Here is a 27,293-nt window from a genome sequence, read left to right as displayed (position 1 = left end):
TGGGATATTAGAAATGTAAATATATATATATATATGTATGTATGTTAAATTGATTTATAAGAATTGCAATGTGTACAGTATATAGAACAGAAAGGGTTGTAAGAATGCTGCATCTTTGGAGAGTTCAAATATGCATGATTTGCATGAATATTTTTTTTTTAAACTTGTGCCTTTACTGCTATGCAAGAGAATGTTGATACATTTTTATGCATCATCGAAGTTTGGCACATTTACTAAAGAGTAATGCCGTATCATATTTTGTTAGCTTTGCTTTCTACATTTTCAGTTCATCTAATATTGTTTTATTTTAAATTTCTGTGGCCTCTCATTAGTGGATAAAGGTAAGCTGCCAGAAGCTGTTGTTAAAAAGCTGACAGTGTTAAAGCAGCTTCAACTTCAACTTGTTTTCATTAGACTCTAATCTGAAAAAGTGCATATTATGATATCACTTTGACTTCTCTGCATGAAATAAGCTTAATTCTTCTTGCTACCGGTAATAAAAAAAAGTGTTGAGCATTCAGTCTTTTATTCGCTAATTTTAAGAAATGTGATTGGAGATTCCTTGAACATTCACATTCTAAATGTGCATAATTCTTTGGGAATTTTGATTAATTTTATAGAAGTGAAGAAAGTAATTGTTCTTTTCTTCCTGAATTTAATCTATTCGGTCATTAAAAAGTAGAATTTTTGCAGGTAGACTAAAGAATATGTTATGAATGGACTGTATATAACAAGAGAAATGCCCAGGGTATATTTATATTTTGTTATTCCACCAGAATAGTTTGTTTAGCAAGTGACACTGCGTACCTCACTGCAGAGTAATACAGTCTATCATACAGTAATGCTCATTTAAATACTTACATTTTGTAAGAACTTTTATTTTTGGCATAGACTCATATGAAAGGAAACATGAAAGAATAAAGGCATTGAGGATAAATGGCCACACTTTTTTCCCTGTGAGTCATTATTTTCTGGGGCAGATGGACCCCACCCATTCATTAGCAAGTCAGAAGGAACATGGTTTCAGTGGGAGCTCTGACAAACAAAGGGCTGCTGAAGTGATTATGGTCTTCTCTGTGGCATAACAACAAAATGAAGACCAAAATTAAACATTCTGATAATTTATCCCTGACATATCTCAGAAAAATTGCTTTGTCTATGCTAAGGGACCTTAGGAACCTGAGTAAAAGTTTCAGCAGTTCGTGAATGCTCCATAATTTTTCTTCCAGGGTTAAAATGTAGAATATTATTTTTGGAGCCAATTTTTTGTTTGAGGTATTTTGATTTGTTTTCCTTGCATGAAGTGCTATGCAACTTTGCTGACTTATCAATAAGCTTTCCCAGGGAGACAGGAATACTTAGGTATCGTTTTTCCCCATTCCTTTTTTCCTTTCTCCAAATCACTCTCAGACTGAGGGTATTTTTGTATTTCTCTTACTTTTCAGTCTTACGTAGTAGGTGCTGTTACTAAAACAGAGAGAAGCAACACGCTTTTCTAGAGAAAAATCACTTCTTAGCAGTAATGTCACTCTTGTAATGAAAAGCATTATACTTTAGCTTATTTGTCCCCTAATTCAGAATATAGTACTTGACCTGCTGTGTTCTCACTGGCTTGTAGAAACCACTGCATCTCTTGTGATTAGCAGCCATGGGATATGAATCTTTAAGCAAATTTCCCATCTATATCTTTATCCAGATGGGCAAATATTACCATGGCAAGATTTTACTATTCTGAAGAATATTTCTGAAGCATGCTCCAGAAGTGTATGTCCCCTAATGAAGCTGTAGTAATACCGGAGCATAACAGAATTTTTTCTTCCAAAAGCCTGTAAATACCAGTTCCATATGATTCTCTAAACATTTACCACCTTAGCAAAGTATGACTTTGACTTCTGTTATAAATAACAACACCTATGGTCTACCTGTTTTGATATTTGCCCTGTAAAATGACTATTAGCAGGAGGAAAAAGAATTATTGAATTGCACAAAAATCAAATGAGTTTCCAAGAGGAAAACATTTTCACTCGTTGATTAAAAATTGTCTTCTGATGTAAAACATAGATTGTATGTGTGTATATATATAATTTACATATCTCTATATGTATATGTGTATATATTGGACATCTGTATAAATATGAGAACACCCACATTTTTATGACTGTTAAACAATTTAATAAACATTTGTTTAATAATATACATATATATACAAACTAAATAGAAAATGCATATAGATGAACACTGTGGATGTTCTCATCAATATATGTGTAATCTTTTTTTCTGAACTGAAGAAGCTCATGGTCTCAATAATGTCTTGTGGCAAGGAATTCCACAGGCTGATTATGTGCTGTGTACAAACGTTCTTTTTTATTGGTTTTGAATGTGATGCCTTTAATTTTATTGAATGTCCCTTGTTATGTAGTATAAGAAAAAGGAAAACAGAAATTCCCATTTTGTTTTTCCTTAGAGTATATACTTTTTTTCTTCAGTTTTTCTAGCTAGGCTAAATGAAGAGATTTTTATTATTATTATTATTATTATTAATATTTTAACTTATATACCTTGAAGTCTTCACAGTGACATCCTTTGCCTGGCTCTGAACTTACAGTGTTACTGACACGTTTTGAGCTACCGTGTTCCCCATAACACTTAGCAGAACATCTCAGTTGTTCTCTTTCAGTTGAGTTAATCCAAATGATGGCAGAGAACATGTGATAGTGATTCCTTTCCATTTCAACCCAAAAAGATATAAAAATGCCCTATTACTATAATTTTAAAGCTTTGGCATCAATAATTTGCCCCAGTTACTACTTAAAAAAGAATTTAGAGAAAAGTTGTGCATAAATCCCTATGATATGCTGGGGAGCAACTTCTTATAGCTCAAATCTAAACCCTGATAAACTGGGCTTTTGCCAAGCTGTTTATCTAGAGTGGTTTCATAGGTACATGCATAGTACAGGTTAGCAGAGAGAGACTGACTTCTTAAATGGAAGAAAAATGTTTATGTTCAAAGTAACAGACAAGGATTTAGCATATAAAATTATCTTCAGAATTGATTCACAGTTCATTCCCTTTCTGTTTCCAAGCTTCAGTACGGAAGAAGAAGGGTAAGGGGAAGCATTTTGTCTCTTGTTTAACCTGTTTCTCACCTTTCCATAGTGGAGGATAATAACATAATGTAAATGTTGGCATATGGTCCAGTTTATTTTATGGTGTCAAACGTACATTAGTTATTGTATATGTTTTTTAGTTATTTAGTTAACAAATTGCAAACACACTAAGAACTTAAGCAGAAGACTACATTTGAAAATATTCCCCACATTCCCTCCTTTTGTCTCCTTTCCTTCACCTTGCCTTTCTTTCCTTCTTTCTATCCAACTCTTTTCCAAACCCTTCCATTTCATCTCCTCACAGTTACTGTGCTAACTGGCAGCCTCTGAGAGTACATGGCCAGTAACACATCCTCAGTGTAGTCCTACGTTAGTGATTTCACTTGTCTTTTTTGACGGCCAAATGTTACTTACGTAACCACACTGTCTCTATCTCAGGAAGTAGGGATCTTGCACACAACACTTGAACTTTTGACCTGGAGAAATGCTGCTCTGCACAATTTTAACTTTTTATATAACATCTTCCACACTGTCCCGTATGCATGGAGTGCCGTCCCTGAACTGATTCATAAGGCCACTACCTTCTCCCTGAAATCTCTCCTTAAGACCCGCTTCCCCTATGATCCCTATTAAGCAATCATCTCAGTAATGATGGCTAGGCAGAGGGACAGGTAGATGACATAGTGATGCTATTTTAATAGTTTTTATAAATGTAACTGCATATATATGTATACAACTTCGTTTGTGTTTAGTTGTATTTTTCCATACTCCTGTATGTCATTTTGCTTTCCTAGACTGTAAGCTCCTATGAGCAGGGACTGTGCCATTCACACGTTTTCATGACGTCTAGCCCAAGGAAGAGCCTTAAACCTCTCTGGGCCCCTAGGTGGTAGCTGGTAAAACAGTCTGTGTGCTGCTCTTTGACAAAGCTCGGTGTCCCTGAAAGGAAGGCTAGGCTGTAGGCAGTGTCTTGTCTCAGCAGTGAAGCTTTTGCTTTTTAATATTAAACAAATTCAGGTTATTTATTTTCCTCTCCTTATTTTTCTCTTCCTTCCTGACCTCCTTTCAGGTCACTAACAGAGATTCAGCTAGTGGTATTTTCCATTCTTGATTCAGAAAAATGTGCCAAATAAACCCCATTGCTACTGTTACGTTTTGGCAGCTTATAAAAGCCTTTACATTTTTATAGTAGTTATCTGTCAAGCAAAATGCAGTTTTCTGGGTCACAGGTGAGGGAGACATTAAGATGGAACTAGTGGCTTTTGTGGTTCTGTTTGACTGGTTTTTTGGTTGTCTTTGGATGAGGGTTCTGGTTCAATGGGAGGTTGGGAAGAGTATAGGCGGCATTTTTATATTGAGTACCGACTATATGCCATTTGTGACTAAAGACAAAGGTAATAAAATCTTAAAGTTATGAAAAATTTAGAGCAATATATCTTGGGCAATATTACCATTTTGCTGCAGTTTCATAGCACAAATTACTAACAAGTAAGGAATCCTCAGTCTGTGCCACTGACTTTCTGCTTACAGCAGCTGCCTAACTCAGACAAATAACACCCGGTTTTGGATTGTGGCTTTGGAGGGGATGTGTTTTTAATAGTAAAATTAGTCTCTGGATTTTACAGGATGTCAGGGAGGGAAAAGAGGCATTATTTTTTTTTCTTATGTGACTCATAAGTTTTCAACAACAGATTAACAGTTGTAGCAGCAAGCTTTTTTGATGCAGTACTTAGAATATTTAATTCTAGATAATATGTGGTTAGCCCATTCATACTGAAGAATATTCAAAATATCCATGAAAATTAAAACTAAGATTTGAAAATACTCTAAAAATAAAACACTAATAGAAAGTTTATTAAACTCATTATGCATTTGTTTCAATCATAATTCCTATCATCACTGCAAGAAATAGATATCATTAGATTTTCAAAATATTTTAAGGTAATAAATTTGACTTCATGAAAGTTTTATATGGCTTGTGAAAAGCTTGCTTTTGAGGGATTCTATCTTCAGTTTTTATTTTGAGGTACTTGCTAATAACTTCTTGTGGATGGAGAATTTTAAAATGATATGATTCTTAACAAGTACGTACTGTAAACATCTAGATGTACGATTCAAAAGTTTTGTACTCTGAAGCTTCTTACTGCCAAGAATTGGGTTTGATTTAGTGAGTAATTTGGGATTTTCAGTGAAAGCTTAAGTAGACAGTTTTTAAATTAAAAGCTAATATAAAAATCCTTGGGAGACATTTCAAGAATTTAAGAGAAAGTAGAAAATTAAGGCACTGCAGGCTACATTTTCTTAGTGAAATGCAATGACAAGATTAAAAAAAAAAAACAACAACAAAAAAACACTTTTGTACCAAAAAACCCTACTTTGACGGTGTCATGAGAGTGTCAGTTGTGAGCTGTGGGGATTCGTTATTTATTTTTTAATATATTTGATACATAATCAAAGTAAAATAATTGTGTGCTGATAATGCTGATCTTTGGGTTTTGTTGTGGGCTAAAGGACCAAATAGTAGGATTTTCCTCCTTTGAGCAGTTTAGATGCTAGTGCTGCCTCTCAAATAAAAAAATAACTGTGTTATCATCAACATAGACTACTGTTACCTGGCATCAAGTCTTAGCTGCATTTGAATGGAAAAATATCAGTTGATGGCATTCAAAAGAAATATTATTAGCTCTGTCTGCAATAAGCATTCACACTTCATCTCATCCTTGTTGTCCATTGTTTCAAAGGTGGCACATTCTAATGGCATCTGAAACAATGAAATTGCAGAGCAGATATATATAAATGAATGCCAAACAATGGATTAACTTAAAGTTTTATGTTACGTTCGAAGAAACCCCTCAAAAAAGACGTCTGAGTTCTGAGTCATTTTTTAATTTCAATATGATGGAGTTGATGATGGAGATTTGTCTGCAGGAAACAATGGAAAAATCATCAAAACAACTCTTACAGCCCTCACAACATCAGCTTCTTTGATAGTTTCCAGTATCTGCAGCACTTCTATGTAGGAAGAAGGTTTTCAGATCTTCACCAGACACTGTATTTTAGAAGATGAGATCAAAAGGCATCAGACTTAATGAAGAATTCTCGAACAGTGTCTTTGTAAGTAATTGATTTGCATTACCTATTTGAAATTCTAATGAGCTAGCAATGATAAGATGAAGGTTGTCGTGTGGTTGTTACTTTCGCTAGCATAAAGCAGTGATGCTGGGTGGAATTTATGGTGTATGTGTGTGACATAATATGAACTCCATCTTTGTGTTGATGAAGAAGGTTGCAAGATTTATAACTTGTAGTCTGTCTCATGTGGAGTCCACAGAAGTGTAAGAGGATACAGGATTTGGGTCATATACAATATACCTGCTTTTAAAATACTTTGTAACATTGAATGAGAGCACATTTTGGGGACAAAAATGCTAGGTTTTCCACTGCGGAAAAAAAAAAGTAATTGAAACCTAGCAGATGTGCTGTTTTTCAGCAACATTTGACACCGAATCTTAAATTAATGTGTAACTATAATGTTAACATTAACATGCAAGTTCTGCAAACAAGGGTTCGTATTACTTGAGGTGGGAAGCTTTAAATGGCATTTTGAAAAAACTGGGAATCCCTGAACAGGGAGGTCAGATGAGTCACTGTGCGGGTGTTCTCATTTACACTATTAGTATTTTGAATTTATCATATTGTTCTCTAGTGTATGTAGTGCCTTTCCCTAATACTTTGTTTTCTTTGCTACAGGACAATAACTGAAAAGGTTTTCAAAACCTTTCTGCATCAACCAACAAGAAAATGGTATAAAAGAAGTTGGAAAAAGAATTGTAAGTGTTAAAGAAAATATGGGTTTTGTAGCATTTGGAGCCAGATGAATGAAATACGTTGGCATATGTGAGTGTCACTTGTTATACTCAGATATTATCAATCGAATGTTGAACAACATATTAAAAATCATGAGTGTATGAGGAACAGTAAGAATTGCATATATTCCCCAACGTGGTACAATTAGGACAATGGAAAAAAATTCAACACTTTTAATGTGTTCTCTCTCTTTTTCAGGAGCCAAGGAGATGAAGGACTTACCTCCCTCATCTCAAAACTCCTTTTGCTGCAGTTTTTCTTCAAATGTTCATATACCCATGTTAACTAATTCCTAATACAATCAAAAATAAATGTTTTTAGATACTTCGTCATAGTTTGCTTGTTTTTTCCCTTCGGTGTGGAAGTGTGAGAGCAAGTGCAAGAATGGAGAGGCTGCAAGTGTCTTAGTTCCTCCACCTTTCTTTTCGGTGTCTTTTGGTTGATTATGTTTCTATTCTGACTAGGCCAAATTTTCAAATGCTGTCTCTTAAACAGAATATCAAATTGCCACATAAATTCCACCTGGCTTGCAGGGTAGGAGTGGGTATTGACTATATTCTCTGCTTTGTTTTTGTTCTTAAACAGAAACCAGTGTTAGACAATGACCATTCCTCTTTCAAGGTAGGCTGAATTTTGAAAGGCTGAAGAATTGCAGGTGCATTTTAAATGCCTGTAAAATAATCTTATCAATTGAACATACTGTTGAAGAGCTGGTACTTGAAAATTGTATCTAGAAAGAATTTGAGCAGTTATCTGCCTTCCTAAAATTACTTTTGATTGTGTGACTATGATATGTAAACATGACTTATATGTAGTAATGTGAAATTATTTTTAGGCCTAGAAACACAAATAAGACTTTCTTTCAAGAAAGTTTTGATAGTTCCTTAATGTGAATACATACAAATAGTTTCTCTAAGTCATGTAATTATGTTTGTAGATACTCAGTGATTAATCTTACTAACAGTTTTTATGTTTTACTGATTTATTTTACATTATTTTCACATTTTTGAATTTCTTGTACATTGGAGAGTTTATGGTATCTCGGACAGCATAAATGTATTTTTACTCAGTTTTAGTAGAGGGGAGATGTTTCAAATGGCTTGTGTTTTTGATTGTGTTGCAAAGCACTTCTGTTATTTTTCTCATGCTAACTTCTGAAGTAATATTCTCTTTATGTTATTTGCAATATGAAAAACATGTGATTTTGATACTGTGACTTAAACACAGTCCTGTAAATTGTTTATTTGGATCAGAGCTGGAACAAGTTAATTCCAGATTGAAATGTGCTCATGGTGGCAGGTTCATGAGTATTAGTCTAATGTTCTAACTGAAAACTCAGATCATTTAATTTCAATGTATTATTTTCTATAACTATATCACTTCGGTGGCATAAGCTCAACTTGTTGTTTCTTTCCTCTAAATTTGATCATAAACAAGTTTGGGTTTAAATCTTGACCTTGAATATTCTTCCACTGAAACAATTATTTAGCTATGGGTTGGCCTGTTAATTATTGGCAATATGTTGAGGAACTAGTTATGCCTTATCTACTTTTAGTCTTTGATTTTTTTCTCTATTCACATTCAGATAGCTAAAAAAAAAAAAAAAAAAAAAAAAACACATTAGTTTCCAGTGAGCATACCTAATGCAACAGAGATTCCTTTTTAACCATTTCCAGATACATAATCTGTTTTTCTGCAGAGACACTACAGATTTATTCATCAAATACAGTTGCTTCTATGACAAGCAGCGTTATCATATGAGCTTCTATAGTCCAATCAAGCTTGCTTTTGAAATTAGCAGATTCTTATCTTGATGTTGCACCCCCATTGGTATTAGACAGCTGTTCCAGAATTTTGTTCATCTGCTTCTTTGAAAGCATTATGTAGATTCCCATATGTACTGTTTGCCCAAATTGTCCTTTACACAGTTCCTCCCAACACATAGGCATTCATCCTGAAGTATTTATCAAGTATTTATCATTCTTTAATGAACTAAGAAGGGCAAAGACATTTGCCTCTGTATGGGAAGTTACAAAAATCCAAAAGTAATGCAATGGACGTGAGAGCACCTGCTTGTTTCAGACGTTCTTTCTGTGCATGTGTATTTGTAATTTAACACATATTAGCTTCGGGTCTTTATGCTAAAAACAAATTACTGGTAGTTAAACCTAAAAGAAAGAAATAATTTTTTAAAAAGGAAGATAAAAACAACTCCACAGGGGCATATCTTTACGTGGTTTAAATGCATCTTTATGCATTTTTAATATACATAAGACTACTCCTTTAGTTTTAGTGTCTGATTTTCACAGATAATTGACAAAGAAGAACAGATTGTACTGGTTAATGAAAGAAATTGAACTAAACTTGCACACTCACATTTAGGGAAGGCAGTGGAAACAAAGTATGTACATATGCAGTACCTGACATTACGACCTAAGTTTCTAGACCGGTTGACACCAAGGAAGAATGAATGCCCTGTGTATCCATCACTTTTCAAACGGAAAAGTTCATGTGCCAAATATTTGACTGTGGTTGACTGCAAATGCTAGAAAAGGTGGGTGATACTACATCATATAGGTGCAACTGGCATTGTATTAAATTTTGCGTAACAGATTGTGCCTGGTACAGTTTCTGTCTGTATCTATCTTAGGTATTTACAAGGCATCTATCACCTTGGTACCTAAACAGTTTGAAAAATGCACCCACCCCAGGAGGCATGATGCAGATACAGGCAGAGGCCCATGTCCAGAGCAGCAGAGGCAGGTCCCAGGAAGCTCCCCAACTGTGGTACCGCTGTTGTTGAGCTCCTGGCCCACTTGTGGCCAAGGAACATCTCCACCTACCTGTCAGCAGGAAGACGGTACCCCACCCCTCACGTCCAGCTCTACTGGTGGGGAATCTGAAAAGGAAATGTAAATGGAAAAGGCAACGGTCCAGTAGCAGAGGTGAAACAGAAATGGTGGGATTTCAAAAGGAGGGATTCTTAAAGAACAGCACATCTCAGGGGAGGGATCAACTGCCAGTCCAAGTGGCAGGTAAGGCACAACACAGGCATAAGTCGCAAATGTTCTTCAGTGAACAAAAGTTAAAGAAATATCTCTGATGTCTCTAAAGCTTGTCTATATCCAAAGCCCTGCTCTGTTCTTGGCCTCTGTCTTGGTCTTCTATCCCTACAGTTGAATCAAATGTTCAATTCTCTATGTATCTCAACCAGATAACCTCTACAATTCTGTTTATGTCTTATAACTCAAAAGATTGTCATTAGGAAAGCATGGTACTGAATCCTGCGGCTCAAGGAGACAACATGGTATAGCAATGCTCCAAAATGATGGATCTATTCATGAACCCAGAGGCTCTGTAATCCTGACATAGCCACCATGTTCGGAAAAGTTCTCTTGTGGCTACCAGGAGCAATTGCATCACTGTTAAGCCACATCAGACCAAGCTCTGTATCGGTCCAGTACAAACACCCTTGCAGGCAGCCAGCTGTGCTGCAGAAACAGAAGACTTGTCTGACAGCAGGAAAGAAAGGAAGATAGTTAGGACTTTGGTGTTGGTTCCTTAGTAGCTCTCACAGGAACCACTTTAAAAACAGATTAAACATAACAAAATCAGTGAGGTAAAGCAGAAAACAGACTTCAGAAACATTGAATTCCTTTGTTACTTTGGGAAATATCTACATCATACAGTGACCAAGCAGTGAAGCTAACGTGTGGTGGGTCACTGACTTCCAGACCTTTGCATTTCCTTTACTTCATATGCATGCTCCTTTCTGATTCCCGTACTTGATCATTTAAGGACCCAACTGGGAATCATGCCCTAACAGAGCAAGGAACATGGAGTTAGAAACATGAAACAGGTCACAGTTCTAAAGGCTCTTAGTTTTTTGACTGGTATTACTAGGCATAAATATAAAAAGACAAAACTCATGTATTTTGTCTGAAAGTCTTATGTGTCGCTGTGAGCAAGATGCTGCAGTTAGGAGTGGAATGTAATGGAATTTGCTTCACTACTGAAGAAGCTAGTTGTGCTTCTTTCTACCCACTTTATTTTAAGCTTGAGAGATAATTTTAAAAGCCATTTAATAGCCAAGCAAGATCAACCACGTTGATGCGTAGGTCAATCCACAGTCAATTTTGACTTGGCTGTCTTAATGCTCTCTCCTCATTTATTTACTTTTTAAGACCCACTTTGCTAAGGAAATGAGGTAAAGGCAATTGGTTGAGGTAATGGTTTCAGCCAGCTTTAATCCTGCTGTTTAAAACAGAGAGCTTCTTCAGTAGATAAGGACCATTTGCAGACAAACCAAGTTTTCCAGTGCCTTACTGTATGTAACTGGCATAGCTTTTCCACAGCACTGACCCAGCAGCTGGTGCCATCACCTTAACAAGAATGTAAGGTGACTTTTGGTCATCAAGAAATGGATTTATTGGGCAGACTGACACATTCATCACTGTGGTGTCAGCCATTGAACTTGAGGCAGATTTCCCATAATTGCTTGACACTTAGTTTGTGTCAGACCATGCCTATAACACACCCTTGGTTTCCCCCATGCCCCATGTCAGTGCTTCACAAAGCTTCCAGAGAACAAAGTGACTAGAATTGTTGAATACTTTGTGATGTATAATAACAGTTAATGAATATTTCTTGCTAGTCAAGTTAACAAACCTATGCTAAAACCTGTGAATGTATTCATTATTCATAAGTATTCGCCAATAGTTTCCACAGTTAACTTTCTCCCATGGGTTCTCACAGACTGTTTGCTTGGACTCTTTGTCATTTGTGTTATTGGTCACCGATGCCAGATGCTTTTCCTTCAGCTCTGAAAGGCTGAGTGTATCGATTAGGAGGATGGCAAATGGTACTCTTTCATAGAGAACTAGGGACTTTGCAAAAGTGTATTATACTTTTTTCAGATAAACTTTTCTTCACAAGCCTCTGGCAAACGTGTAAACATGCACAAATAACAAAAGTGTTACTATCCCCCTAAATCTGAACAATCTTAACTCAGTGAAACTATTTACAGAAATACTCATAAATTAATGTGGATTTTGTAGTTTTTTCTTTTGTTTTGTTTCAATTTTTGACTTTTAATTTAGTTTAGTTCTATTACCAATTGCTAGGTGGGCTCTGTTTAGAACATGTCAGGAAAATGGAGTTTTCAAATATGGGGAATTTTCTGATGATATATCTAAAGAAATTCAAGGACATTTTGTATGACCAGTGTATCTACCAGAATGAATATATATAAGCCATTTTCTTTCTCCAATTCTATAGAATTTAACTGAAATGTGTGTTTGCTATGTGTGGTAAAAATAGATCCCCTGGTTTTTGTTTTTTTTTCTTCTTTTCTTTCTTTGTTACATGTGTACTCAAATAAGAAAATGCTGAGAAATAATTTTATAGTCCTACAGTATATTTGTTAAGAGAGATTTGTTAATGAGGAATTGCAGCTGTGGCTGTATTAGTAAGGCAAAGGGGGAAAAGAATTGCTAAGGAAGAAGCAGGTGTTACATATAGGTTGATATAGTCCCTTTCAAATCTCTATGGAGTAGAAGAGCCAATGATTGCATGACAGTTTGTCCCTAAAATCCATTTTCATAAGGAGATCATGCCTTTTTACAAATACAATCTCATCCTCACTCTCCATAAAACATGCAACTGGACAGTCAACTAGATAGAGACATGGTGTGAATACTTTGAATGTGAATACTTTGAAGTAATAAGTTAAATGCATAAATAATATCCATGACTTTAGCATTAAAAGATCATAATTATATTATGCAGCACAGAATCCCTTTTAGGGCAGTATAATATTGAAGGCACTTGAGCACAGAAATAAAGATTGCCACATTAGAGTTAGAGTAGGCAGGGACTGATATAGAGAAGGGATCCCTGGGTCTATCAGAAGGAGCTTTCATTTTAAAACTATATAAAACAACAACAACAAAAACCCATAAGAGCAAGAACAAAAGCACAACAAAACTAACAAAAACATACCCTGACTCATACACAGAGCCAGAAGTATCCTTTTAACTTGACCTCAGAAATACTTTCCAAATGTAAGCTCACAGCTTCATACTGAGGTCCAAAGAGCAGCATAAAAAGTATTTCAAAGTGCAGAAATTAATCCTTACAGAATAAAATTTTTCAAGACCGGGATAATAGAGAGTAGTCATGACACTGCCGCAGGGAATCACTTGCACCCTGATTTCCACCATATGCCCTCAGACAAGGGGAGAAGTAGACAGGGTAGGGCAGAGCTTACTTATTTTCAGAAGACAATGAGATCCTGGAGAGCAATGCCCTCAGATACCATTACCTACTCTTTGGAGAAAAGAGCAAGAAAATCCAGCAGATGTGGGGGAGGGCATTGCTCACAGGATGAGTGCTGTGGACAGCCACCATCGCTCGCAGCAGTGATTTGGGAGAGAGTGCACTTAGGGGTGGGGGTGATGTGAGACGTCGGACAAAAGTGAAGATAGCCAGCAGTGCTTCAGAACAAGAAAGGGCTGCCCTCAGCCAGTGGTGGAGCACATCTGACACCACAGGAAGTTCACTTGGACACTTGGCCCTGAGCTCATCCCAGGGATGTCTGACTGACACCACTGCAGTGCATAGGTGAGCTTTTTGATAGGTTCACTGACATTTCCTGTCACAGTCACAATGAGGTGAATTGGTAGCTCCTGCCTTGGGATGCAGCATGGCTGTGTGTGTTATGGGTACAGGACAGTGTGCATTTATATGAAAAGCAGTTAATAATGTCAACTGCCACGTACCCAGTGCAGTCATTAAACTTTAGCCCGCCCTTCTGTTTGCCCAAACACATACACTCTGGCTTCCCAACTGGCTTCTTTCTATGTGTTGTCCAATGCATGTAGATACCTCCATCTGCCTGGCCTCAGATACAGTGGTTGTTGCTCCTCTATTTGATTGCCAGATGTCACTGGGGAACAAGATGGGGAGGTTCCTGGATCCTCGGGGCAAGCTGGCCGTCTCCGAGGGAGCTCGCCGTCCACGCCGGCTGAAGAACAGGAATCCTCGGTGCCTGCCTCTGACGAAGACTCACCGGCCAGGACCACAGAGAGCTGGCAGTGGCCGTTGTCCTCGTCTGAAACGCACAGCAACGTTGGGGAGGATTTTGAGGGATTTCAAACGCCAGCGCGGACTCCGGAGTGTACCATGGACATACAGTCTCCCGGGGATCAGTCACTCAGTAGGACTCCTCAGTTTGAAAGTGACTCTCCTGAGGAGGAGGGCAATGATGAGATGAATGAAGAGCACCGCGGTGTTGAGCCTGTCCCTAGGGATCGGGGTTGGAGAGGGCAGCCCCAGCTAACAGAGGGAGAGAAGCTGTTGATGGAAACCAACAGTAGGATTGTGCAGCTGCTGGAAAATATCAAGAGGGAGCATGCACAGTCCATGGGTCTCATGTCACAGTCCATGGGCCGCATGGAGCTGCAGCTGGGCATTGTGGCTACCTCCACAAGAGCCATCCATAACTACCTGTCAGAGATTTTAGCTTTTCTCAAGCAGCCACGGACGCAGGTCCTTGAAACACGCATCTCCCAAAGAGCCACCCCCCATGTCGAGTTAACCTGTGCCTCGACATGGACTGGTGAGGATGCAGTGGCAGCCTCCACTGTGTGCTTACCAGGGGCCGAAGGGACGAGCGACTCTCGAGAACCGCCGCAGGCCACGCTGCCTTGTCGCAGTGGCCGGCTGCAGAGAGCCATAACCGAGAGGGCCTCGTTGCCCATGCCTACGCGCCAGGCAAAAGGGGGAGGGAAGAAAAAATAACCACACCGTAGGATTTTTAGGGTTTTTTTTAATGTGCCTGTCCTTTTAATTCTTAGCCATAAGGCCATCAGTGGCAGATTTCAACCATTTCCTACATTGGCTAACATTGTATTCTGGCTGACTAGATTAGTCTAACATTTTGTAGTTTATATTTGCACTGTTAACAATGTGTGCTGCTGGTATTTGAAGAACATTTGCCTCTGTTCTTTCACTTTAACTTCATACAAGCATTTTTTTACTCTGTGCCAGGCATTCATTGCTTTTCTTACAAATACAAGTCATTTCTTGAGGCAGCTGTTTTTTGAGTTTTCTTTCTCCATTATCCCATCCCCTCTGAGCAAGCATTCTGGAGTTGGTGGTAAGTATACAGGTCTTGGCAATACTCGCCTCCAAAACTGTGTTCGATCAGTCTTTGCCTGGTGTTTCTGGCATGCCAGCCTGAGGTGTTGGGGTTAGCCTGTACTGGATCATGATCATTCTTATCCTCTGTGGGTCTGACGAGCTCACTTTCTAAGACCCTCGGTGGAGCTAATCCACGTGTCTTGGCTATGTTGTATTAGAAGTAATGTTGCCAGGATCATACCTCATATTTATCTTTTGGGGCTTGTATAGTAACGTGCCACCAGATCTATCTAGGCACCTGACTCTCGTTTTCAAAGTTCCTTTTACGATGGATCTGGTGGTTGGATGGGCAGCATTATAATTTTTCCTCTGAGAGAGTCTGAGGATTTGAAACAGGAGTCACTAAGCAATGTGTTCTTGGGGATAAGAGCCATCTCCTACACCAAATGTACTAGGAGGAGACTGTCCCCTGTAATTATCACAGATATTAATTATTTAAGAAAATGAAAAGAAAAAAGAAAAAAAAAACCAACTTGCCTAGCAGCCAGACCTCTTGAGAATGTAAATGTCGTGACATGCTGTTGGGTATTGTGCTACTATGTCTGTGATTAAGAGCTTTTCATCAGAGATGACCTACATGCTGATAAAATGCAACTACTTTCTGTGCCTTTAGGCCATCTAATTTCCTGAGGGCTGGCACCCTGAGTAGAACATGGGTGCAATTGGTAACCCACAGGGCAGATGGAAATGCACTTTGCAATAAATTATTTTATATCTGTTGGTGCTGCCTCTCTCGGGGGAATTTAATATAGTGGCACTCAAATTGCTATATGCATGCAGAGGCATCAGACTGGCTTATCCATGTGGTATCCCTGACAGTTCTCTGGAAGGATGCTGTTACCAGGAGTCCCTTGAGCGTGGTAACTAATGATCACAGGTGTAGCATGGCTCCTGTGTTTGACTCTCCACATACCTTTGTAACGTTTTGTAAAGATTCAGAAGAGTTTATATGGCAAAGCAGTGATGAATTTCTCCTTTGGCAAATACTAGAAAATAATTGTAGGCCTAAAAATCCTCTTCTGTGAATACAGCTGAGCGGTGCTCTCTCTGTCCAGTGAGCCATAGCCTCTTCTTTCTTGTCTTTCTCTGAGACTGAAGTTAATCAAAATAAAGCAGATACAATATTTTGTTATTCTACCAGTCAGCCACAGATTGCTCCCTTATAAGTGTGTGTGCGTGCGTGCTTGTGGCTGTACTTTGCTAAATGAATGGTTTAATGATGAAATGTAGCTGGCATGGCCAACCTCCAGTGTAGGCTCTTTGCAGTAGAGAGTATTTCTTCCCTTCCACCTACATCCAGCTGTGTTCTCTCTGAGACTACCATTGGAGGTGTGCTTCTTCGGTCACACTGCTGACACACTTTACACCAGGTGCAAATTTTTGCACCCCTTCCATTGCTTTTTTATATCTCTTTTTGTTAAAGCTGTTTATAAATGTGTCCTCAGAGAATTTCCAATACAGGCTTGTAAGATTCCCCTCTCATTGATACAAGAAATGCATGTTGCTGAATGTTTAAGATCACAAGAAGGTTGGGAAAGAAGTCCATTAGTGACCTTTGACAAATTATTCCAGTACGTGTGGCCTTTTGAACACGTGTTTCTGGTGCATACATGGTTTGCACACTGGTACCGTGGATATGAACAGCCAAGCTAAAGGCAAAGACAAGTGGAAGTTTGTCCCAGTATGCTTACATCTTATTTCTTTGGGATGAGTTTGAACGAAGCTGAATACAAATCAGCCAATTAATTTTCTTGGCCTAATTAACGTGTGTCTGATAATACAGTGAGAATGTTTTTATTTTACATACTATTTTCACTTCAAAAGTGTGGTGCAGTATGTGGTCAGATGCTAAGATTTTGACGTACTCTGCAGGACCCGCCATGTAGCTGCTGCCATTTAGAATAAATCGCATTCCACTGTAGTTTTAAAAGGACACCCTCCGCTCTGCATTCGGATCAAAGACAGTAGAGAAAAAGAAGAAGTTGCACAGATGCAGCAGTGCTGCCGGTGGAAAAACTGCATGAGGAACACCTAAAGAGTTCCTTGCAAAGCAGCTCATGCTGTCACCTGATCTCTCCCATTTCTCAGTGCTTTAGCTAGATATGGAAAGACACAAAGCCACTTGAATGGGAGCAGTTATAGGGTGAGAATGACTGAGAAACTGTCCACAGGCAAGAAACCTGCAATAAACTCACACAGAATGAAGTTATTCCAGCTGGAAGTAGTATATGGTATTAATAATTGGTACCAACTGATATTTTGGTCAGATCTTAAATTAAGATCTGACTTATAGTATTGTCTAGCAAAATCAGTGCAGTTGGAGAGTATGTATGTTTCATCCCCAAACAAATATTTTCATGCTTTTCAAATGTCTGTCATAGCCTCATCACTCTTTCCCTGTAGCTTTTTGTTGTCTGAATGGGTATATGGTTACATGTGTCTGTTAAAATAAAGGGGATCCTCATTCTTATGTGGTATATTTATATTTCTTATGTACAGATTTTGAGTACCTAATGCCTCATTTTCACAAACTTCCTTCTCTCTCTATCCCAAAGACCAGTTTTTAGGCCTTCTGGGATGATAAAAAGGGTGGAAAAGACTTAACCTGAGATCTCTCCACCCTTTAAGCTCTTGGTGATAGATCCCCTGAGTACAATTTTACAGTCTAGCCATATTTTTGTTGTATAGGTCAAATGTTAATGGTGACACCATTGCTTTATGATGACGCCTTTTGCTGAGCGGAAGTGCAGATATTTTTCCTTCATAAGTTCAGAGTTTGTATTACAAAATCTTATGAAATGTGACATGAAGTTTATTTTATTTTTGAATACATGTGATGGTTTTAAGATTTTTTTTTTCCTTTCTTCCTTTCACCAAATGATTTAAAACACACAAAAATAAAGCAGACCAATGAAAAAAAAGTCAAATGATAACTTCAATTGAATAGAAACAGCAACACCACTCTTGTGAGAAAGTTTTCAATAGTGTTCTGATTCTCCTCAGTCTTTCCTTTCCTGCCTGCTCCCTGACCCTCTGTTACACTAAAATAACAACTCCTAGGACAGCCTTCTTTCTAACCAGGGGGCTAAAAGTTCTTCCCTCTCTTCTTCTCCTGTTAAAAACGTCATCCTTGCATCTGCCAGATCTACTGTGTAGAGGGATCAAAAACTTTTTTCCTCCTGCCTTATTCCCATCCATATCCATATCAAGGGCCCTGAGTATGCTGCTCTCCAGTGAGAGGTAAAGCTTAAATCCCTAAATCTGATGCTTTGCAGACTAGCATCATCTGTAGACTGACAAAAGCCTGCCTTTTTTTTTCAGTCTGTAATAACCTAATGGAGTAGGTATCCTTTTCTGCTGAAATAAAAATCGAACGTTTGGGAGGTGGATCTAATTGCTGAAAATTAACAGTGCTCCTGCTCACGTTGTGAAAGCCTAGTAGCCTGGCTAAGGTATTCCATTTACATAAATATCACAGCCAATATAACTGATCTCTACTCTGGTGAAACTTAAGGAAAAGACAGTAAATTAACATGATTATTAAGTACAGAATAATCAATATGGTGCAGCCTGTTTTTTCTTAGGGAAGCAAACGTGTTGAAAGGGGTAGAAAGAAAACTTGTTGGTATGGTCTAAGTTTGGATTCTAGTACAGGTTCAAAATTCAAACTGTTCTGCTGGCTTGGGCTACTCATTGAATTTCTCCATGCCTTAGTTTTGTAGTAGTAGAAGTAGCAATAAAGAAGCTGTAAGGCCATAATTAGTTGATTGGTGCTTTGAGGTCCTCAGTCTAAGGAATGTATTAAACACTGATGAGTCTTGTTTGTGACCACAGTTGGAAATGCGGCTAAAGCAAATGCTCTGAAGTTCAGAAGATCTCAATTGAAGTTTTTTCCCTGTCTTTTATCGTTGTGCCATACAGTAGATTAGGATCCCGAATCCAAATGTTGAAGTTCTCATTCTGATTTGGACTTTGATTGTTTGGTCTGTTCCTGACCACAACTAAATGCATTCCCAGAGTTAATAAAATAAATAATAATAATTAAAAAAAAAATCATATAAAAGTTTCATTTAAAAATGATGCAATTGCTTACAATGCTAATCTAATAATCCAAAAGCATGTAGATTAGACATGATTAATTGAGGAAATTAGGCATAAAAGAGCACTTCTGGAGTACTTGTTATTGTCCAAAATATCGCTGAAATTCTGATGACTAAGTACAGTCTGCTTATCTCTATTTGAAACAGTTCTTTACAGATTCATTATTTCTAAAGGTCTTCTTTCCATTTCTATATAGATATTGTCCCTTCACATTTTGAAGGTTTGAAGAAGAGGATTGTTTTTCGAGTCACACTAAGTAAACATTAAATGCATGCAGGCTTAAAACTAAAGCATGCATGTTATGTAGCAGCAATAAAAAGTGCTCGGCTTGCACGACTTATGATGCTCAAGCATTGCCTTGTTAAAATGCCAAAAAAAAAAAAAAAAAACCTTTTTCTTTGCATTTTTTTGAAAAGTAAATCTCTTCCTTTGACCTTGCAATACTTAATTTTTCAGGTTTTGGACAAATGATATTTATTTTACTGAATACTTTTATATTACAGATAAGGTGGATGAAATAGTACCAGTTTCCAAGCCATCAAGAATTGCAGACAATGCAACTGTGGATTCAAGAGTGGCAACTATTAAACAGCGGCCTTCTAGTAGATGTTTTCCCTCAGCTACAGATATGAATGTGAGTGGCAGCTACGAAGTACTGCTTTCACTTCTGAAACTGTTTGGAAAGGGTACTTTGCTAGTGTACAAAGTTCAAATCACAATAGAAATGAATTTAAAATAATGCTTTATGTGCTCATGCTGATTTTATTACCTTGTAGCCTCGATCTACTCTGTTTTTCTGATAATAATTCATTTAACAGAAGAGCTTCTGGGCTCCTAAAACCTTTTGTCATTATATTCGTATATCTACTCTGAGGTTGTCATTTCAATAACATTGCTATCTCGGTGTTATTGAAACATAAGTGACCTTACTCTGCCTGTAATGTCAGCCAGTGAGATAACAGTAAGTTCTAACTTGAAAGTGTCAGTACAAAACTAAGGCCAAATGAAAAAACGTCACTGAAAGTTGAAGTACGTTAGTACAGTTTCAGTGCCAGAATTAGTGCAGCCACACAGTTTCCACTAATGTGAAGGTTTCTATGAGTTCATATTTTTTATTGGCCTATATAATATCTTGATGAAATAATATATGATGATTTGTAAGGGAAGAATGGACATTAATACTATAGTATATAGTAAAAATTTAGTTTCCAGAACTCTGAAATTGGGTTCCTCAGTTGTAGAATTTGTTTTTACAGAACTCGTGTGAAAAGATAATTATTTTTATTGCATTCTAGATGTACTTTTCCATTGCCCACCCCTCTGAAGCAGCCCCAGCCCTGATACAAGCAGTTTGGTGTTCTCAGTAGCTTTGGAAGCAGCAAAATAGAGACTATTTCGTGACAGAAAACAAATAGTTGTGTGATAACCTATGTTGAAGGGCAGTTGAGTGTGTTGGGATTCAGGGGACAGTCTGCAGTTCCTAGTTGAGAATCTGTCTTCCTGTGTAACCTTGTGCAAGGCACTGTCTGTGCAAAACCCAGGGATAAGGTCTGTCACTCAGTAGTGAGGAGAGCGTACAGGTTGGTGCAAAGTGAACGTTAATATCGATGCAGTGTGTGGCAATGTTTTGGAAATGAGTGAAATGAAATGCAATTGCTCGGGCTTCCTTTTTCTTGCAGCACACCAAATGTATTGTAAACTTAACGTATTGCCTTGTAAGTAATTTCAACTAAATGTACTTACAGCTGTTGTCATTTTATTAACATATAAGTAAATGTCAGCCTTCCCTTTCTCTTCACATCATTCTTCAAAGAATAGCACATTTGTTGTACTCTGTAAGAATTCCAAGAGGGGTAGGTGGTGGATTATTTGATGCAACCAAAGAGTTATTTACATGTGGGAGAAAGTTTTGCATTCTTTAATGTTTGTGGGTTCTTTTGTTTGCTTTTTTATAGTCCATGTATGAGAGACAGGGTATTGCTGTGATGACGCCCACTGTACCAGGGAGTCCTCAAGGTCCTTTTCTGGGTATACCTCGGGGTACAATGAGAAGACAAAAATCTATAGGTAAAATGTTTCTCATGCATAGTTCATTTGTGCATCATTTACCTCTTTTAGTAATTCGCCTCTTTTTGTACTTTATTTCTTGAAGCATATTTCTCTAACATCTTTACTTCAGTGAATGATTTTATTTTTTCTTTATACAAAGTTCCTGGAAAAATAAGTTTTTGTTTAGTTTCCACATACTGCTTTAATGGCAGTAGGCAAGTATTATGGAATTCTAATTTAATTCCTTTCTTTAAAATATTTCCTTTATCCAGAAATAATAGTGTGAAGGAATAGGAACAAACAAACAAACAAACAAACTAAAAAAACCAACAGTACAATTCTATTGCAGAGTATTACCTAGGGCAAAATGTAATTCATTTTTATTTTGCTGTTGAGACAAAAGTGCTGTAATGCTGTGTAGTAGTTTACAAAGTAATCCCTATTGATCAAAGGGAATAAAAATCATCTCCTTTTCATTGCAAAGAATTGTGTCAATTAATGATTAAACAAAAGAGAAAGAAAAAAAGAGCAAACCAAATTTGAACTTGTTTTGTTCCAGGTAATCTTAGTAGTGATATTTCTCAATTTAAAAGCACATTACACCGATGTAAAATTGGCCTTCTAAATTCTCCCATTATTGAGTTTATTTATGTTAAAAGCCATATTTGTAAGAATGTAATGTCATCTTTCGAAATAAAACTGTATGATTTTTCCCAGTATGATCTTCTCAGTCCCTTTGCTAAGTTTCAGTGCATCTTAAAAATTCATTAGGTTTCTAAGTTGCATTATTTTATGGATTTGGAAATTGCTAGAGCCAGGCATAAGCTACTCTTTTGCTTAGAATGTCTTCCCTGCTCAATAATTGTGGAAGAAAATGTGCTTCTGTACAGCTACCTTGATGATACATAAAACCAAAACATTTGCCTACACATCAATGATCAGTTTAATTAAAATTCTGTAGCATCCTTTTTAATTCTGGCATCTGGTCTCCGGAAATTCAACAAGAAAAATATTTATTGTTTGAATGAGGCAAAAGACCATTTTTGTAATTTCATACAGGCCTCACGCCATGTGAATTACACCCTTGCATTTTAGGCTGGATACAGAGACGGTACAATATGAGGGATTCCAAGTAGAAGGCAGTGTTTTAATATGCTTTCTGATTTTTAGGAATAACAGAGGAAGAACGGCAGTTTTTGGCTCCTCCTATGCTGAAGTTTACCAGAAGTCTTTCAATGCCTGACACCTCTGAAGATATCCCTCCACCACCTCAGTCCTTACCCCCTTCACCACCACCACCTTCTCCCTCTCTGTACAACGCTCCCAAATCCCCAACGTCACGGAGCTATGGAACTATCAAACCTCCATTTAATCAGAATTCAGGTGCAAAAATTTCTTTGGTTAGGCCTGAAAATGTGGGAACAATGATAAGGGACAAAGGGATCTATTACAGACGAGAACTGGACCGCTACTCTCTGGACTCTGAGGACCTGTACAGTCGGAGTGCCACAGCTCAGGCAAATTTCAGGAACAAGAGAGGTCAGATGCCTGAAAACCCATATTCTGAGGTGGGGAAGATTGCAAGCAAAGCAGTTTATGTACCAGCCAAACCAGCAAGACGGAAGGGGATGCTAGTTAAACAATCCAACGTTGAAGATAGTCCAGAAAAGACCTGCTCTATTCCAATCCCCACAATTATTGTGAAAGAGCCGTCCACCAGCAGCAGTGGGAAGAGCAGCCAAGGGAGCAGCATGGAAATCGACCCTCAGTCTTCAGAGCAACCTGGGCAACTCCGACCTGATGACAGTTTAGGCGTCAGCAGTCCATTTGCAGCAGCCATTGCTGGAGCGGTGAGGGACAGGGAAAAGCGGCTGGAAGCGAGGCGTAATTCTCCAGCCTTCCTCTCCACAGACCTAGGAGATGAAGATGTTGGACTAACACCACCAACACCACGTATGAGGCAATCTAAATTTACTGATGAAGCGATGTTTAGTAGTGAAGATGGCTTTAGGCAGCTTATGTCACCATCTCCGATTCCCGCACCTAGAGAGCCTGAAAATCTTTTTAATAGCAGTGAACCCAGCAATCAAAGTGATGCAAGGACATTAAATGCTTCGTCCAAAACGAAAGGTACTGAAAACAGTACAGCGGCAGCTAAGTCCACGAATGCATCCACCTCCGATAATTACGTTCACCCAGTCACAGGAAAGCTGCTAGATCCAAACTCACCGCTAGCCCTTGCTCTCTCTGCCAGGGACAGAGCCATGAAAGAACAAACACAGCAGATTCCAGGCAAAGTGGACACTGTTAAGGCAGACCTTAATAAACCACTTTACATCGATACAAAGCTGAGACCCAATATTGAAACGACATTTCCTGTTACTGCTACTGTCACTAGGCAAAATACTCGTGGCCCACTACGAAGGCAGGAGACTGAGAACAAGTACGAAACAGATGCAGGGAAAGAAAAGAAGGCTGAAGAGAAGAAAAACATGTTGATAAACATTGTGGATACTTCACAGCAGAAGTCAGCTGGCTTGTTAATGGTTCATACTGTGGACACGGCAAAGTCAGATGATACGCCTGAGGATGAAGAGGAAAAGGGAGCTGAAATGGAACCGAGCCCCGAAAACTCCCTGCCAGAGAGGCCAGAGGGGAGCGAGGAAGCTGAAAGTGAGCTGAATGTGCCTGCTGTGCCTGAGCCACCGGCATCTCCCTGCAAAACCATTGTGGCAGCGAGCTCTGTCGACGACCCAGTCATCTTGCCCTTCCGCATCCCCCCGCCACCCTTAGCATCAGTTGATATTGATGAAGAATTTATTTTTACTGAGCCACTACCACCCCCCTTAGAGTTTGCCAACAGCTTTGACATCCCTGATGACCGCTCAGTGCCCGCTTCAGCTCTCACGGACTTGATTAAGCAAAGGAAAAATGGCACACCTTCACCTGCGCCATTCGTCACCAGCCAGTCAACCAATTCCTTAGACAGTAAAAAGCAAGTGGGTCTTTCAAACTGTTTGCCTGCCTCCTTTCTGCCACCCCCTGACAGCTTTGACAACGTCACTGACTCTGGGATTGAGGAGGTAGACAGTCGGAGTAGTAGTGACCATCACTTAGAGACAACCAGCACTATCTCAACAGTGTCCAGCATCTCTACCTTATCCTCGGAAGGGTGCGAGAACGTGGATACTTGTACAGTCTATGCAGATGGGCAAACATTTCTGGTGGACAAACCCCCAGTACCTCCTAAGCCAAAAATGAAGCCCATAATCAACAAAAGCAATGCACTTTACAAGGATGCGCTAATTGAAGAAACTGTAGACAGCTTTGTTATTCCTCCTCCCGCTCCACCCCCACCTCCCATCAGTGCGCAGCCCAATATGGCAAAGGTTGTTCCCCAAAGGACATCTAAGCTATGGGGGGATGTGACGGAGGTGAAAAGCCCAATTCTCTCAGGCCCAAAGGCTAATGTTATTAGTGAATTGAACTCAATACTCCAGCAAATGAACAGAGAGAAATCCTCAAAGCCAGGGGAAGGATTGGAGTCACCTACTGGAACAAAAACTGCAAGTCTCAGTACAAGGTAAATGTGAATAACCAAGTAATTTACTAAAAAAGGCTTGATTTTTTTCATCCCTTCCCTAACTTTTCCTATTATATAAGTTAAAGAAGAATGTACTTTTTATTGTACATACTTGTTGTACAAACGATTTTACAGAGGGGAAGATTTTCCTCTATCACCAGTGTTTCTGTCATCAACATCCAAGGATAGGGGCCCTCAGTATTTTTCAATTTCTGAGGCAGTTTGCACAAGCCTGTCGTTTGTTTTGACATGAGTTACTTAGATTTATGTTTAAGTAGCACTTTTTTCTTTTTATTTTCCTTTCAAAATGTGATGATAATTTCATTTTTGTTCAGCCTTATAGCTTATTTTGGCTTCAAACTGGTGAAAAAGTGTTTTTGTCTAGGCTTACTTCACATTCACTATGCGATATTTGATTTTTGCTTGTATCTCTAGTAATTCACCGTATTATGAAGTATGAGGCCTGTTGCAAAATTAATGCCATCGTTTTTACTGTGTTGGCCCATGATGTCAGAGGCGTATCTTGGTGGTATGGCAGTAAAGGTACCCTTCCCACCAATGTTCCACTACACTTTATTGCTGTGCGACAAATGGCAGTGGAGGGGCAGTCTGACCAAATGGTGTCTGACATGGAAATGTGTATGCAGAGAAAGTGTGGAATTGAATTTCTCCAAGCAGAAAAAAATGCCACCCACTGACATTCATTAATGCTTGCTGAACATTTACAGAGACCACATAGTGGATGTGAACACAGTGAGGCAATGAGTGGTATGTTTCAGCAGTGGTGACAGCGAGTAACCTCTGCTAATGCAGATTTTTATGAGTGTGGCATGCAGGTCCTTGTTCACCACTGGTGAAAATGCATAGTTAATAGTGGTGACTGTGTAAAAAAATAGTGTTTTGTAGCTGAGAATTTGCTCTATCAAATAGTGTTATTCTGTTCTTTGTATCTGTTGTAGAATGGAAATAAATAGGAGACATTACTTTTGGAGTGACCTAAGGATGAAACCATCTTAGAAAATTTCTCTCTAGCATCACTTTGCATTGTTCATAGTTTTGCTGACTGGTTAATTTATTGTCTCTTATCACTGAGCTTTACTGGGTTTAAGTTCTTGCTTTCTGTTGTCAGTGCTTGCTAGTGAATAGTCATGATGTCTACAGGTTCAGAAGTGTGGCACATTTCACCCAACAGCACCATCCTCGCAGTGCAGTGTAATGCGTTTCCAGAGAAGTGATATCACAAGGTAGTTGGAGTAGTCAGACACCATTAGGTAAATGAATAGGTAATTATGTAGTCACTTTTCTCTGGAATATGGTGTAATATCATGAAATTTGCAGCAGTTAAATGGACCTTTTACTGAAGTATTCAATGTTGTTTGGCCTGGCCTGCACCAAAGAAGTGGATTTTCTTTTTCTTCTTCTTCTTTTTTTTTTTTTTTTTTTTCAGAGATGTAGTGCTGGTTTTGCTTATTAAAAAAGGTAACCCTTAAGTAAATTTTATTATAATTATTCTGCTGGATAATAAATAACCTGGCCTTTGAAAAACTACCATTCTTTGCATGCATTAAGATGATTTTCTTTTAGGGAAAGGATGGCTCTGTTAAATGCAAATGATGACTTATTCAGAAAGCAGTGTGATCACAAGCCTCTGGGTCAGGCCATTACATTATTTCTTGCACGTTGTAAGCTATTAACTGGTCACAGGATGGTCTGGAGGTTATATGTTTTCTAGGATGAAAAGATGGAAGAAAAATGCTGGAATTCTGGAATTCCTGTCTTTATTGCTTGACTAATTGGTGTAGAAATCGAGTTGCCTGTGTGGGAAAAGCTTTTAATGCAATGAAAACTGTACAATGAAAAGAGATATACTGGCTGCTTGACAAAGACAATCTTAACCAAAGTTAGCACAGCAGCTGAACCCTGTCCATTTGAACCGTGTACATTTGAAAATATCTCGGGTAATCATAAAATCAAAACTTGTGCACTAAGTTTGAATTTACTTAAGTCTTGTCTTGCAGATGACTCTGAGAGTTTCAATTTGTGTTATTCTTCCTATGTCTTCAATTTTTTTCTTGGGCTTGATCATCGTTTTAAGTCATATGAACATGTTGCCTCTGACGTCATATGTACAATATGCTTATTATCTCGCATGTTTTATACTGTGGTAGTTATTTCCAGGTTGCAGTGTAGGTCTTTATCATCACTATTTTATTAGTTAATAACTGAAGCAATGTACTGTAAATATGTTCTGCATTTTTGAGAGAAAAAATGAAAAGTAGAAGCAAATAGTTACCTCTTTTCTGTGAAAAGAAATTTAAGCCAGTAGAAATGCTGCAAAAAATAATTTGCAGAACTAATTCACTTTATTTGAGAAATGATAGTAA

General features: G+C 38.3%; 2 protein-coding genes across 19 annotated transcripts in view; both read left to right on the top strand.

Annotated features, from left to right (window-relative positions):
- The window catches only part of SHANK2 (SH3 and multiple ankyrin repeat domains 2), a 343,211-nt gene that overhangs the window by 303,430 nt on the left and 12,488 nt on the right, over window positions 1-27,293 (top strand). For 12 of the 18 annotated variants that reach the window (XM_040701785.2, XM_040701784.2, XM_015286884.4 and 9 more), the window contains 6 exons: window positions 333-341; window positions 3,084-3,104; window positions 19,474-19,533; window positions 19,781-19,911; window positions 21,233-21,344; window positions 22,497-24,909. In XM_040701785.2, coding sequence (XP_040557719.1) covers window positions 333-341; window positions 3,084-3,104; window positions 19,474-19,533; window positions 19,781-19,911; window positions 21,233-21,344; window positions 22,497-24,909 — 2,746 coding nt within the window. The remainder of the gene's footprint in view (window positions 1-332; window positions 342-3,083; window positions 3,105-19,473; window positions 19,534-19,780; window positions 19,912-21,232; window positions 21,345-22,496; window positions 24,910-27,293) is intronic. The other 6 variants (XM_046942392.1, XM_046942390.1, XM_040701789.2 and 3 more) reach the window with 2 other exon arrangements.
- Window positions 22-19,774, top strand: LOC121113263. Its single transcript, XM_040701790.1, has 2 exons — window positions 22-10,009; window positions 13,915-19,774. Exons 1-2 carry the CDS (start codon window positions 9,931-9,933, stop codon window positions 14,772-14,774), a joined length of 939 nt encoding a protein of 312 aa, XP_040557724.1. The 5' UTR covers window positions 22-9,930; the 3' UTR covers window positions 14,775-19,774.

Source organism: Gallus gallus, chromosome 5 (genome assembly GCF_016699485.2).
Source record: "Gallus gallus isolate bGalGal1 chromosome 5, bGalGal1.mat.broiler.GRCg7b, whole genome shotgun sequence".
NCBI classification, from domain to species: domain Eukaryota; kingdom Metazoa; phylum Chordata; class Aves; order Galliformes; family Phasianidae; genus Gallus; species Gallus gallus.
This window is presented reverse-complemented; position numbering and strand designations above follow the sequence as displayed.

Bases quoted from the DNA above. Each gene is read 5' to 3' on its own strand.
- LOC121113263 (XM_040701790.1), top strand. From the start codon at position 9,931: ATGGTGGGATTTCAAAAGGAGGGATTCTTAAAGAACAGCACATCTCAG. The intron at 10,010-13,914 runs GTAAGGCACAAC...TTTGATTGCCAG, and splicing joins ACTGCCAGTCCAAGTGGCAG to ATGTCACTGGGGAACAAGAT.